General features: G+C 48.6%; 1 protein-coding gene across 9 annotated transcripts in view; it reads right to left on the bottom strand.

The window, feature by feature from the left end:
• Nucleotides 1–15,133, bottom strand: part of CDH23 (cadherin related 23) — a 433,102-nt gene that overhangs the window by 27,882 nt on the left and 390,087 nt on the right. For all 9 annotated transcript variants that reach the window (XR_006345354.1, XM_043925746.1, XM_043925738.1 and 6 more), the window contains 3 exons: nt 11,073–11,294; nt 10,682–10,801; nt 9,868–10,048 (listed from right to left, as the gene is read on the bottom strand). Coding sequence is in view for 8 of the 9 variants with exons in the window: in XM_043925746.1 (XP_043781681.1) it covers nt 9,868–10,048; nt 10,682–10,801; nt 11,073–11,294 (523 nt within the window). In the remaining variant the exon portion in view is untranslated. The remainder of the gene's footprint in view (nt 1–9,867; nt 10,049–10,681; nt 10,802–11,072; nt 11,295–15,133) is intronic.

Here is a 15,133-nt window from a genome sequence, read left to right as displayed (position 1 = left end):
GAAGAGACCTCAGACACCATCCAGTGTCCTTTGGAAAATGAAATGGGAAAGAAGGCTGATGACTGGTTAAAGCTCTCCCACTGCAAGTTAACAACAGCACCCGGACTCAAACCCAGTGCTCTGCATCTCGGCTGTCTGCACACGGGACTGAGCACCCAGAGCTGGCCAGGGTGGGAGGGGTAAGATCAGGGAGGGAGTAGAGGAGAAGAGCAGGGCCGGGGGAATGCCAGGGGAGTGAGTGGGGTCCCAGCTGCATGGGAGCGCTCAGGGGGCCGACAGTAAGTGAAGATGAACAAGGGAGGAGCAGCAGAGACCAAGAGGAAGAGGGGCTGCTCTCCATGCACTCCCCCAGGAAATGGGGACAGGGAGAAAGTGACTTCCTTCGCTTTCCCTTTTGACATTTAGGGGCAGAGGCTCAGGGTGGGGCGCTGACTTGCTCAGACACACAGCCTCAGGGTGCGGTAAGGACAGAGGCCCAAGCTCCCCAACACTTTGCTCTGCCTGCTCCTACACATCCTACCTCATAACTCTCTGCCCCCAGCTCCCACTGCTCTGATTCACCAAAACAGCCCGTCCGAGGCCCACCTGTGGCTGGCAGTCCCCACCAGCCCTTCCGCTCCCGGGGGCCCTAGGGGCTACACCCTGCTTAGGGGGGGCGGAAGCTGCTTGAAGCAGGATTTCCTGAGCCTGATAGTCCAAGGTCTCCAGAGGACTGGGGATTCCCTTTGTAGGGGTTTCCCAGCCTTGTCTCAGCCCCTGGCCATGTGCAAGCAGATGGTCAGCTGCCTTCTTTCCAAAGACAGCCACCCTCTGGAAGAAAGGGAAGAGGTTCTGAAGCTCAGGGGAGCAGGCTTGAGGTGATGGGGGCTGGGCCCAAGCTAGACCCGCGAGAGGTCAGCTCAGTGAGGCAGTGGGCAGGTCAAAGGTCCCCCCACACGGCAAGTTACCCTCCTCAGAGCTTGCCCTGGGGCCTGAACTCCCCACCACTCCACTGCTTCTGGAGACAGAGGTTTAAAATCAGAGGCTTTCCAACAGTCATATCCAGGTATGCATGCTGACTCACTCCTATGTACCCTTGGGCATGCGATTAAATCTCGCCTTCATGTTCTCATCTGAAAAATGGGCTAATAAGGACATGCCATTGCAGGGTGGTGCTGGTGCTGGACAAGGCCCAGTTCACCCTGTGTGTGTTGGACCCACGGTAGCTCTTTATATCATTAGGGGAACCCTGAAAAGGAGCCCAGGCATCCTTGTGAAGAAGCTGGGGGCTTACACAGAAGATGAAGATGTACGAAAGGGGTCCCAGGAGTGGACCTACCACAAGGGTAGATGTAGGTTCTGAGAAGGCTGGGGCTGGTGGGAGAGGCACAAGTGATATGGCCTGTTTCCCAAGTGCTCTTTGACCACATGTCTCCTTGCAACTTAGTGGGGCTCGAAGAGCTCAGGCAGCCTCCAGTCTCCCCCCAGCAGGAGCCCCCTCCACTCTCAGATTGTGGTGGTGGGAAGGTGACCTTGAAGCTGGGTGGCCTGGAGAACATCCCTTCACCCACAGTGTTGCTAAACCAGCTCTCTGCGGAAAATAGCACCCCACCTCCCGATTTACCAACATGGTGTCGGTGAACCCAGAGGTGAGGAGAGAGATGGGGAGGGGATGTCGTGACTTGTGCCAGGTACTCCAGCAGGGCACTGTCAGCCTCCCCACCCCACCCAGCCTCTGCTCTTCTCCTCTGGACTGGGGGCTGTGTTCAGTGACCCCCTCCACCCAAGTTATCTTTGGGCGCTGAATGTCTACTCTTGGCCTGCCTCCATGAGGCCCCAAGTTCCTGGGCTGGCCCTGATCACGTGTACATTTAACCCAGCAGGTTCTCCACAGGACTGCAAAGACCGGTGCCAGGGAACAGTTTGCTGGACATGTGTGTGAGCCTTGAACCCTAGAGGTGGGTCCAGAGATGGCCCCTGCCTGGGAAGGGGTGCAGCTGCCCACCCAACACCCACCTGTCAAGCAGGCTCTGGCAGCCTCCTGAACAAGAGCAGGACTCCTGTTAAGTGATACCACCTCTGTGTATGACAAGAGCAGAGAAAGGCCCAGGCTCTGCTGGTTGCAAAGCAGGAAGGCACAGTGCTTGGCCAGAGAAAGGACTTTTTGGGACATGACAGAGTGACGTATCAGAACAGAGTGACCCATCACAAGCTCTGGACAGCAGGGGCTCCAAGTCTGGCCCTACAGAAGTAGATTTGCTTTTATAGTCTCTTAATTGAAAATTCATCCCAGGTTCTATTCTCCTCTGTCAGCTGTCTCAATGCACTCCTCTCATCTCATGCCTTCATATATCTCTGGGGTGACTACTGCCAAATACCTCTCTTGACAGCAGACTTCTCTCCTGAACTCCTGGTTTGTATACCCAAGCCCTATCTGACATTATATCTGCTACTGTGGGCAAGAATCCTTTAGAAGAAATGGAGCAGCCCTCAAAGGCATCAAGAGTCTGAAATTCAGTACTTGTATGCAATCTCAAAAACAACAGAATGATCTCAGTTTGTTTCCAAGGCAAACCATTCAGTATCACAGTAATCCAAGTCTATGCCCTTAGCACTAACACCAAAGAAGCTGAAGTTGAACTCTTCTGTGAAGACCTACAAGACCTTCTAGAACTAACACCAAAAAAAGATGTCCTTTTCATCATAGGGGACTGGAATGCAAAAGTAGGAAGTCAAGACATACCTGGAGTAACAGGCAAGTTTGGCCTTACAGAACAAAACAAAGCAGGGCAAAGGTTAACAGAGTTCTGCCAAGAGAATGCACCGGTCATAGCAAACACCCTCTTCCAACAACACAAGAGACGACTCTACACATGGACATCACCAGGTGGTCAACACCGAAATCAGACTGATTTTATTCTTTGCAGCCGAAGATGGAGAAGCTCTATACAGTCAGCAAAAAAAGACCTGGAGCTGACTGTGGCTCAGATCATCAGCTCCTTATTGCAAAATTCAGGTTCAACTTGAAAAAAATAGGGAAAACCTCTAGGCCATTCAGGTATGATCCAAATCAAATCCTTTATGATTATACAGTGGAGGTGACAAATAGATTCAAGGGATTAGTTCTGGTAGACAGAGTGCCTGAAAAACTGTGGATGGAGGTTCATGACATTGTACAGGGAGTGGTAACCAAATCCATCCCCAAGAACAAGAAATGCAAGAAGGCAAAGTGGTTGTGTGAGGAGGCCTTACAAATAGCTGAGAAAAGAAGAGAAGTGAAAGGCAAAGGAGAAAGGGAAAGATACACCCAACTGAATGCAGATTCCCAGAGAATATCAAGGAGAGATAGAAAGCCTTCTTAAGTGAATAATGAAGAGAAATAGAGGAAAACAACAGAACAGGAAAGACTAGAGATCTCTTCTAGAAAACTGGAGATACCAAGGGAATACTTCATGCAAATATGGGCACAATAAAGGACAGAAATGGCAAGGACCTAACAGAAGCAGAAGAGATTAAGAAGAGATGGCAAAAATACACAAAAAACTGTATCAGTTCAGTTCAGTTGCTTAGTTGTGTCCCACTCTCTGTGACCCCATGAACCACAGCACACCAGGCCTCCCTGTCCATCACCAACTCCCAGAGTTTACCCAAATTCATGTCCATTGAGTCGGTGATGCCATCCAACCATCTCATCCTCTGTCGTCCCCTTCTCTTCCTGCCTTCAATCTTTCCCAGCCTCAGGGTCTTTTCAAATGAGTCAGCTCTTGCATCAGGTGGCCAAAGTATTGGAGTTTCAGCTTCAACATCAGTCCTTCCAGTGAACCTCCAGGACTGATCTCCTTTAGGATGGACTGGTTGGATCTCCTTGCAGTCCAAGGGACTCTCAAGAGTCTTCTCCAACACCACAGTTCAAAAGCATCAATTCTTCTGTTCTCAGCTTTTCTTATAGTCCAACTCTCACATCCATACATGACTACTGGAAAAACCATAGCCTTGACTAGACAGACCTTTGTTGGTAAAGTAATGTCTCTGCTTTTTAATATGCTGTCTACATTGGTCATAACTTTCCTTCCAAGGAGTAAGTGTCTTTTAATTTCATGGCTGCAATCACCATCTGCAGTGATTTTGGAGCCCCCAAAAATAAAGTCAGCCACTGTTTCCACTGTTTCCCCATCTATTTCCCATGAAGTGATGTGACCAGATGCCATGATCTTAGTTTTCTGAATGCTGAGCTTTAAGCCAACTTTTTCACTCTCCTCTTTCACTTTCATCAAGAGGCTCTTTAGTTCTTCTTCACTTTCTGCCATAAGGGTGGTGTCATCTGCATATCTGAGGTTATTGATATTTCTCCCAGCAATCTTGATTCCAGCTTGTGCTTCTTCCAGCCCAGCACTTCTCATGATGTATTCTGCATATAAGTTAAATAAGCAAGGTGACAATATACAGCCTTGACATACTCCTTTTCCTATTTGGAATCAGTCTGTTGTTCCATGTCCAGTTCTAACTGTTGCGTCCTGACCTGCATACAGGTTTCTCAAGAGGCAGGTCAGGTGGTCTGGTATTCCCATCTCTTTCAGAATTTTCCACAGTTTGTTGTGATCCACACAGTCAAAGGCTTTGGCATAGTCAATAAAGCAGAAATAGATGTTTTTCTGAAACTCTCTTGCTTTTTCGATGATCCAGCAGATGTTGTGAATTTGATTTCTGGTTCCTCTGCCTTTTCTAAATCCAGCTGGAACATCTGGAAGTTCACGGTTCATGTATTGCTGAAGCCTGGCTTGGAGAATTTTGAGCATTACTTTACTAGCATGTGAGATGAGTGCAATTGTGTGGTAGTTTGAGCATTCTTTGGCATTGCCTTTCTTTGGGATTGGAATGAAAACTGACCTTTTCCAGTCCTGTGGCCACTGCTGAGTTTTCCAAATTTGCCAACATATTGAGGGCAATACTTTCACAGCATCATCTTACAGGATTTGAAATAGCTCAACTAGAATTCCACTCTCACGTCCAAGGTAAGAAAAACCCAAGTAAGACGGCAGGTGCTGAGAGAGGGCATCAGAGGGCAGACAGACTGAAACCACAATCACAGACAACTAGCCAGTATGATCACACGGACCACAGCCTTGTCTAACTCAGTGAAACTAAGCCATGCCATGCCGGGCCACCCAAGACGGATGGGTCATGGTGGAGAGGTCTGACAGAATGTGGTTCACTGGAGAAGGGAATGGCAAACCACTTCAGTATTCTTGCCTTGAGAACTCCATGAACAGTATGAAAAGGCAAAAAGATAGGACACTGAAAGATGAACTCCCCAGGTCAGTAGGTGCCCAATATGCTACTGGAGATCAGTGGAGAAGTAACTCCAGAAAGAATGAAGGGATGGAGCCAAAGCAAAAACAACACCCAGTTGTGGATGGGACTGGTGATAGAAGCAAGGTTCGATGCTGTAAAGAGCAATATTGCATGGAATCTGGAATGTTAGGTCCATGAATGAAGGCAAATTGGAAGTGGTCAAGCAGGAGATGGCAAGAGTGAATGTCGACATTCTAGGAATCAGCGAACTAAGAGGGACTGGAATCGGTGAATTTAACTCAGATGACCATTATCTCTGCTACTGTGGGCAGAAATCCCTTAGAAGAAATGGAGTAGCCATCATAGTCAATAAAAGAGTCCAAAATGCAGTACTTGGATGCAATCTCAAAAATGACAGAATGATCTCTGTTCGTTTCCAAGGCAAACCATTCAATATCACGGTAATCCAAGTCTATGCCCCGACCAGTAACGCTGAAGAAGCTGAAGTTGAATGGTTCTATGAAGACCTACAAGACCTTTGAGAACTAACACCCAAAAAAGATGTCCTTTTCATTATAGGGGACTGGAATGCAAAAGGAGGAAGTCAAGAAACACTTGGAGTAACAGGCAAATTTGGCCTTGGAGTGCAGAATGAAGCAGGGCAAAGGCCAACAGAGTTCTGCCAAGAGAACGCACTGGTCATAGCAGACACCCTCTTCCAACAACACAAGAGAAGACTCTACACATGGACATCACCAGATGGTCAACACTGAAATCAGACTGATTATATTCTTTGCAGCCGAAGATGGAGAAGCTCTATACAATCAGCAAAAACAAGACCGGGAGCTGACTGGCTCAGATCATGAACTACTTATTGCCAAACTCAGACTGAAATTGAAGAAAGTAGGGAAAACCACTAGACCATTCAGGTATGACCTAAATCAAATCCCTTATGATTATACAGTGGAAGTGAGAAATAGATTTAAGGGACTAGATCTGATAGACAGAGTGCCTGATGAACTATGGACAGAGGTTTGTGACACGGTACAGGAGATAGGGATCAAGACCATCCCCAAGAAAAAGAAATGCAAAGAAGCAAAATGGTTGTCTGAGGAGGCCTTACAAATAGCTGTGAAAAGAAGAGAAGTGAAAAGCCAAGGAGAAAAGGAAAGATATACCCATTTGAATACAGAGTTCCAAAGAATAGCAAGGAGAGATAAGAAAGCCTTCCTCAGTGATCAATGCAAAGAAATAGAGGAAAACAACAGAATGGGAAGGACTAGAGATCTCTTCAAGAAAATTAGAGATACCAAGGGAACATTTCATGCAAAGATGGGCTCATAAAGGACAGTAATGGTATGGACCTAATAGAAGCAGAAGATATTAAGAAGAGGTGGCAAGAATACATAGAAGAACTATACAAAAAAGATCTTCATGAGCCAGATAATCACGATGGTGTGATCACTCACCTAGAGCCAGACATCCTGGAATGTGAAGTCAAGTGGGCCTTAGGAAGCATCACTACGAACAAAGCTAGTGGAGGTGGTGGAATTCCAGCTGAACTATTTCAAATCCTAAAAGATGATGCTATGAAAGTGCTGTACTCAATATGCCAGCAAATTTGGAAAGCTCAGTAGTGGCCACAGGACTGGAAAAGATCAGTTTTCACTGCAATCCCAAAGAAACGCAATGCCAAAGAATGTTCAAATTACCTTACAATTGTACTTATTTCACATGCTAGCAAGATTATGCTCAAAATCTTTCAAGCTAGGCTTCAGCAGTATGTGAACTGAGAACTTCCAGATATACAAGCTGGATTTAGAAAATGCAGAGAAACCAGGTATCAAATTGCCAACATCCATTGGGTCATAGAAAAAGCAAGAAAATTCCAGAAAAATGCTAAAGCCTTTGACTGTCTGGATCAAAACAAACTGTGGAAAATTCTTAAAGAGATGGGAATACCAGACCACCTTACCTGTCTCCTGAGAAACCTGTATGCAGGACAAGAAGCAACAGTTAGAACCGGATGTGGAACAATGGACTGGTTCAAAATTGGGAAAGGAGTATGTCAAGGCTGTATACTGTCACCCTGCTTATTTAACTTATATGCAGAGTACATCATGCGAAATGCCAGCCTGGATGGATCACAAGCTGGAATCAAGATTGCTGGAAGAAATATCAACAACTTCAGATATGCAGATGATACTACTTTAATGGCAGAAGGCGAAGAGGAACTAAAGAGTTTCTTGATGAAGGTGAAAGAGGAGAGTAAAAAAGCTGCCTTAAAACTCAGCATTCAAAAAACTAAGATCATGGTATTCAGTCCCATAACTTCATGGCAAATAGATGGGGAAACAATAGAAACAGTGAGAAACATTATTTTCTTGGGCTCCAAAATCACTGTGGACAGTGACTGCAGACATGAAGTTAAAAGACGCTTGCTCCTTGGAAGAAAGGGCAAAGAAACGACAAACCTAGACAGCGTATTCAAAAGCATAGATATCACTTTGCTGACAAAGGTCCGTATACTCAAAGCTGTGGTTTTTCCAATAGTTACGTGCAGATGTGAGAGTTGGACCATAAAGAAGGGTGACCACCAAAGAACGATGCTTTTGAATAGTGGTGCTGGAGAAGAGTCTTGAAAGTCCCTTGGACAGCAAGGAGATCAAACCAATCAATCCTAAAGGAAATTAACCCTGAATATTCATTGGAAGGACTGATGCTGAAGCTCCCATACTTTGGCCACTTGATGTAAAGAGCCAACTCAAGTGGAAAAGACCCTCATGCTGGGAAAGACTGAGGGTAGGAGGAGAAGGGGGCGACAGAGGATGAGATGGTTGGATGGCATCACTGACTCAATAGACATGAGCTTTAGCAAACTCCGGGAGATGGTGAAGGACAGGGAAGCCTGTTGTGGTGCAGTCCATGGGGTCACAAAGTCGGACATGACTTAGCGACTGAACAACAATCTGACATCTCAAACCTAACCTCAGCTTTCCCATCCCCCAGCCCCCTTTTCCTGCTCTTCCTGCAGTCTTCCCATCTGCTAACAGCACAGTTGCTCAGGCCCAAATCTTGGTGTCATCCTTGAGTTACATCTCACATCCTGTTGGCTGTCTGTGAAATATACTAGAGTTCTCAGCATTTCCAGTGCCACCTCCCTGGTTCTAGCTTCACATCTCTAGCCCGAGTGACTGCAAGGGGCTCCTATCAGTCATTCCTTAACCTCTATTCTCTGTTCTGAGCTCAGGAACTGGAGTGCTCCTGTTGAAATTCAAGTCAAATCATATCCCTCTGGTGCTCAAAGCTCTCTTATGTTCCCATGTCACTTGGAGAAAAAGACAAGTCCTCACAATGGCCTGCAGGACCCAACAACATCTGGCTCTGTTACCTCTCTGATCTCATCTCTTCCTACTCTTTCCCTTGCTGGCTTCATGCCAGTCACTGGGCCTTTTTGCTCCTCTGTGAATAAGCCAGGCACACTCCAATCTGAGAGCCTTTACACTTGCCGCTCTCTCTGTCTGCCATGCTCTTCCCTGGATATCCACATGACCCACTCATCACCTCCTTCAGGTCTTTGCTCAAATGTCACCTCCTTGCCCAGGTCTGCCTTGAGCATTCTCTCTAAAACTGCAGGTGTTACCCTGGCACTCCCCATTCTCCTGGCTTTATGTTTCTCCACAGCACTTAGCACCTCCCAATAGACAAAGTCATCTACTTAATCAGTTATGTTCATGGCCTGTATCTTCCAACCAGAACACATGTTCTATAAAGGTAGGGATTTGTGTCTGATTTTTTTTTTTTCACCTTTCTGTATACTCAGCATCTGGAATGTGATCAGCAAATATGGTCAATAAATATTTATTGAGTGATCAATTAAAAATCAGGATGTTTCACAATGATTTGGATTTCCATCATTCCTTTTTAAAAATGGGAAGTCCTCACTCCAGGTCTGCATTTTAATCTGACCACCACTGGCTGCCACAGCCCCCTGGCTCCCTATTCTCTAGCCCAGACCTTTCCCCCCATGTATGCTCCCTGCATTGCCCCAGTAGGCCCTGAGTTTGGGATTCCTATGCCACAAAAGTGAGTAAAAACTATCTTGAGAAACTGCTCTGGCCAGGCAAACGCTGCTCTTTAACTGAGGGGGTCAGCCAAGGCAGCTGTGAAGGCCATTAAGGGATGATGATGAGGTGTGCAGAGAAGTCTGGGTGCTCCCTCAGTGTGCATCTGGGGGGTCCTGAAGGTCTGCGGCAAGGATGATTGTCTTTCCTTCTTTCCTCTTCCCTGGAGCCTTTACTCTGGGTATGACCCAGGGTGTTTTCTATCAGATTCTCAAAGGAGTCTGTGACCTTCCAAGGCTACCAGCCTCTGCTCCCAGATTTCAGGGTGTTCTCACCATATTCCAGGGACAAGTTTATTTCCATTATCTCGTGGATGGGGAAACTGAGGCCCAGAGAGTGCAAGATCATACAATTATGCGGTAAACTACCATTAGTAGTTAGGAAAACCTCCTTTTTCACCCAATTCCTGAGTGGGGTCAGGGAGAGGCCCACTAGGTTGTGCCACCCCATCACCAAGCTCAGGCCCACTCACCCAGAGGGTCTCCATCCATGATGCTGTACTCCACCTGCCCATTGGGGCCCGAGTCCTGGTCATGGGCTAGGAAGGTCCACACTCTGGGTCCTGGCTGGCCCTCAGTGACGTCAAATGGCCCCTCGTAGTCTCGGGGGAAGGTGGGCACGTTATCGTTGATGTCATTCACGTTCACAAGCACCTGAGATGATGGGCGAGCTTAGTCAGGACCGGACACCAGCCAGGCCTATTTATCTATAAACTGGACCTGAAAATTCTGCTTCCCAGACTGATGTAAGGATCATATTGGTTAATGGGTGTGGAAGGGTCTTTGAAGCTATACATGTAGATAAATTATTGTTATTGTCAAAGTCTTTTCAAGGGCAGAATAATATTATTAATAATAATGCTACAAACTTCTACCTATTGCTGAACTATGGTCATTTTATCTGGTCTTATTTTCTCCTCCCATACTCTGAAACAGTTTATATTATCCCCCATTTACAGAGGAGGAAAGTGAAGCTCAGAGAGGTTAAGTGACTTGCCCAGAGTCACACAGGAGGTAGAAGACCAGGAACATGAACCCCTGCTGGCTTGACCAGAGTTTGTGCTCTCCCCATGAAGGGGAGAAAGGCAGGCAGAATCATCTATCTCACAGCTGCAGCCACACAGAGAGGTTCAGTAATCTCAAAGCCACAGTGCAAGTTTGGGTGAGTTGCAGAGACCAGGACAGGGCTGGTGGATTGAGGGATTTATCCTGAATAATCTTTCCCTACCCTGTTTCCCCATGGAGCTGTCCAAGCTGGGGCTGTGTACTACCCACCCACCCACCCACCGTGGTGGTAGAAGTGAGGCGATGTGACAGGAGGGGACACTGGTCCGTGGCAGTGACAATCAGGGTGTAGCGGCCATGGCTGATCTCATAGTCCAGCTCCTTGGCAGCACGGATGATGCCCTGTGGGATACAGAGAAGGACCACTGTGGGTCAATGGGTCGTGGGTCTGGGGTACCCTCTGACCACCCTAGGAGGTAGGCCCTGACATCCTGGCTGAGATAAGGAGGCCCTGTTAGCCCAGGGCCTTTTCATCCTCCCGCACATGCTGCCATCCTGTTTTCCTCCTGGACTCCATCTTTGCTCTGCCCGCACCCCCATGACGTCACTGAACTGCCCGCCAATCCTTTTAGCCAGTTGACCCTCTTCTTGGCCCCTTCCACCAGCCGCTGACCGTGTGTCTGTGGATACGAAAGGTGTTGATGATGTTGCCTGCCACGACGGCATAGGTAACTGTGCCATTGGGTCCTTCATCTAGATCCAGGGCCTGGATGGTGATGAGGCTGGTGTTGATTGTGTCCGGGCCCTCATCCAGTAAGATCTCGTAGTGGGGCTGCTGGAACACGGGTGCGTTATCGTTCTCATCCACGATGGTCACATACACGTGGGTGGTGGCCTGTGGAGAAGAGCGTGATTAGGTTCCTCGGTCGGCTGGCTAGGGGGTTTGAGGTGGAGCTAGCTGGACGTGTTCCTAGGCTGAGCTTACTCAATGTGATCCAACATGGTGAGGTAAAGAGAGAAGGAGAGTGAGTGAAGTCACAGGCTGATGGAGGAACTCACAGAGGCCCCACGGAGAGCCCAGCCAGGTAACTGCTTTGGTCCAAGATGGCACTTGCACCACCACTCTCATGTCCATGTCAGTGGCAGACATCACTAATCAACCACTGCACTGCTGAGGCCAGATGCAACCTCAGGGTCCTTGTCAGAACACTGATCTAGTGATTAACATTGGCACATGAGATGAACCCCAATAACTGCCTCCAGCCCATAGCCTGGACTGGGCCAGGGCTTTACTTACCCTGGACCTCCTTCTAGATCACAAAAGGCAAGAATGTAACGTATGCAGCCCATGCATTTAAACTTTACCCACTGTTCAGGAAAATGGAAGAAATACCTATTTTCAGCACTTTTGAGAAGGAAGGACCTTGGGCTTGGGGCAGTTCCATGGACAGAATTTGTAGAGTTGTGAAAAAATAACGCTAACAGCATATGACTTCAGTGCAAGAACAATTTCACACCATGCTCTCCAGTGACTGGCCATTTTTGATGGATGTTTGGTCCAATCAGACCACAGATAATACTTAGTCAATTGAAACTCAGCAAGCAGCACCCAAGAACCATTGAGGTGGTTGATGTGGCACTTCACAAGCAGAAGCGGTAAGTGGAAGCAAGAACTTAGCCATGTACTGGTATTCTCTGTCCCTCAGCTTCCCTCCTCCCTTTTCTGCTCCTCCACCTGGGAGGATGGAGAAGTCCTCTGTGGATCACCTTACCAGGGAGGATGGAGGAGTCCTCTGTGGACCGCCTTACCTGGGAGGATGGAGGAGTCCTCTGTGGACTGTCTTACCTGGGCTCCCTTGCCATTTGGCTCCCAGATGGTTTGGCCCATGGCAGGTCCAGGCAGAAGACGGAGAGGGGGTGGGGGCATTTCTACTCCCTTTCCTTCACTGCAGTTCTGCCAGAGGCAGTGGTTCTGCTGGGTGGCCCCTCTTTCATGGCTCTGGCCCTCACTGGGCTCTAGTTACCTCATCCCTCTCTTGCCTTCTGCACCCATGGGTGTAAATGGCTTCCTGCAGTTTTTAGTCCATGGGTGCTTTACCAGCCCTCTGTAAATAGTCCCTCCATTAAGCTCTCTTCAGTTGAGCCCTTTCTGAGTGTGCCATCTGTTTCCTTCCAGTACCCTGACTCATACAAACTATAATTAGTGACTAATATAAAATACAATAATAAAGTTATAACTACTTTCAAAACATCTGGGTAGAGAGAATGTGACCAGGCAATTGTCAAGGGCAGGGAATCGAAAGCAGGTAGTGCAAAAAGCTGGATATAGACAACTTATGAGCACCTTTACTGGGGGTTGAGTTGGTTCTGGAATCACCTGTGGAAGGACAGACAGATGGACAGGAGACCTGCACCCAAGAAGACTTCACTGCCCCAGGGAGGCAGGGACAGCTGCAGCTCTGGATCTCAGCAGGGGTTGGGTGGGGTATGTTAGGTGGTTGCTAGAACTGTTTCCAAAGCAGGTAGTGTTGGAAACGTGGAGATGGGGCTCAGTGACCTTGGACATGTCACAGAGATCCTTTCTGGACCTTTTCTGTCTGTTAGTGAAGGACCCGACTTGTTCTTTAACATCCCTTCTGGTTCAGACATTCTGAGGAGCTGATCTGCCACCATCAGTCTGAACCCCTGCTCCATCAAAGAGATACTCTTTTGGGTCTTAGAGTATGAAGTCATTTCAATGACTTCATAAAAATTACAATGACACAGCAAAGTAAAATGCATTGTTTTTACATTTCTCAGACTTTCCCACCAGAGTGGAGAGGGGACTTGCACTGAATTGGGGAACACCCCTGAAGCATTTATCTCAAGAGTGAAATATCTTTGAAATCTCTCCTATTGAAAGCTCATGTAAGTTTCACACTTTTTACCCCCATAAGGTGTTTGTTAGTTTCCATTAAAAATGGTGGTGGAGGCCCCAAATCTTTGAGTAAAGATGACTGTCAAGGAAGGACACTGTGTTCATCTGTGGCCCTGCACACAGATGCAGCTGTGAGTGCTTACCACCAGTGAGGAGCCCAGCACCGCATCCTTCTGAGCCCCTTCTGCCAGCAAGACATGCCAGCGCCACCCTAGAGCCTCATCTAAAGGGTGGTGGTACTGACACTTCCCACTTCCCCAGGCTCCTGGAAGTGGGTCTAACCAGTGCAGGACTGAGAGAGGCGGGGCTCTAATGGAGCTGCTCCATGGTACCCCTTCTCTCTAAGACCAGGTAGGAGCTTGGGAGGGGGAGGTGGGTCTGACTTCCCCTGGCCTCTAGTGTGAGGAGGAAGTTGGTGCCCCAAAGGCCCTCGCAGCCAAGTTCTTCTGCCCTGATACTGGAGAGACAGTGCTTGAGGTTTCTGGACCATGCCCACACCTTGGGCAATGCCGCTGTGTCTCACCCTGATGCAAACCTAGGAGGCTCACTGGGGTGGGGGGGAGTGTGGTGGGGAGGAAGTAAGTGGAGGGCAGGGCGATTGGGCCCAGCTCAGGTGTTCTCGCCCTCTGGGTAAGGGGTTGGCAGAGCAGTTGCTCCCCTCCCCTAATCCCAGCCTCCCCACACCCACCTTCTAGGCCCTGGGGCAGAGGGAGTCTGGTTTCAAGGGTAGGCTGGGCTGGGCCAAGCCAGGAAGGGATGAGGGGAGGGAGAGCAGGTGCTCTAGGGTCTCACCCTACGGTGACCCCATCTCACTTCCACTGGATGATGGCCAGGGTGGGAAGAGTACCTGGTACCCACCTGGTTTCAGCTGGCTTTGTAACTTCCCTGGGTGGAAGAACTCACACTCTGTCAGGAAGAAGGGCCCAGGCTGTCCCCTAAAGCAGGGTCACAAGATCAGGATGTGACCAAGAACTTGGATTATGTCCTGGAAATCACTGGGACTCCCATCCCAGGGGGATTCCCTGGCTTCAGGGAGACTAGGCCTATACCAGTTCACATAGTAATAGCATGATGCCCACCCTTCCTCTGTTGCAGCTTTCTCTACCCTGGGAGTGAGGGCTGGAAGCATGCAGAGAATCTCTGACTTGGACCAGTCTGCCCATGGGACACCCAGAGTTCCTGGCTTTCCTTGAGTCTCACCACCCTGACTCCTGACCCACACGGACTCTGGCTGTACTTTGTCTTTCAGCCCAGATGTTGCTCGTGAGCTCAACACCCTTAACGGGTCAGCAAAGCCTTTGGAAGCTTCAGCCAGGCGGCAGTAAACAGGTACAGTGCTGTGCCCTCCCTCGCCCCTGAACCCTGGCCCTTACCACTGTCACCTCCACTTCTATTTGGGAAATCACTGCTCACTTATACATAAATTTATCCATTCAGAGAAGTGTGCATCAAACATCTCCCCTATGCCCACTTTTGTGCCAGGGACTCAGAAACATAAGAGACAGACCCTGGTTCCCAAAAGCTCATAGCCTAGCCCAGGAGGGCAAATGAGCCTGGGGGGAAGACCAGCTGTTTGGTAACCCCAGGCTCGGTGTGATAGACAAAGGGGGTGTAGACCAGACAAAGACCTTCAGGGGACACTCAGGGTGCTCTGTAAAGGGAAAGAGCCTGAGTTGAGCCCTGAGCGATAAGAAGAACTTGGAAGAAAGGAGAGAGACATTGCCAGGGGCTCCAGTACTGGGTGTGGTGCGAGAGCAGAGGGCGAGAGGTGGGCGGAGGGTGGGAGCGTCCTGCAGACCTCTGGGGCGCAGGGAGAG

The sequence above is a fragment of the Cervus elaphus genome, chromosome 15 (assembly GCF_910594005.1).
Source record: "Cervus elaphus chromosome 15, mCerEla1.1, whole genome shotgun sequence".
Classification (NCBI taxonomy): domain Eukaryota; kingdom Metazoa; phylum Chordata; class Mammalia; order Artiodactyla; family Cervidae; genus Cervus; species Cervus elaphus.
This window is presented reverse-complemented; position numbering and strand designations above follow the sequence as displayed.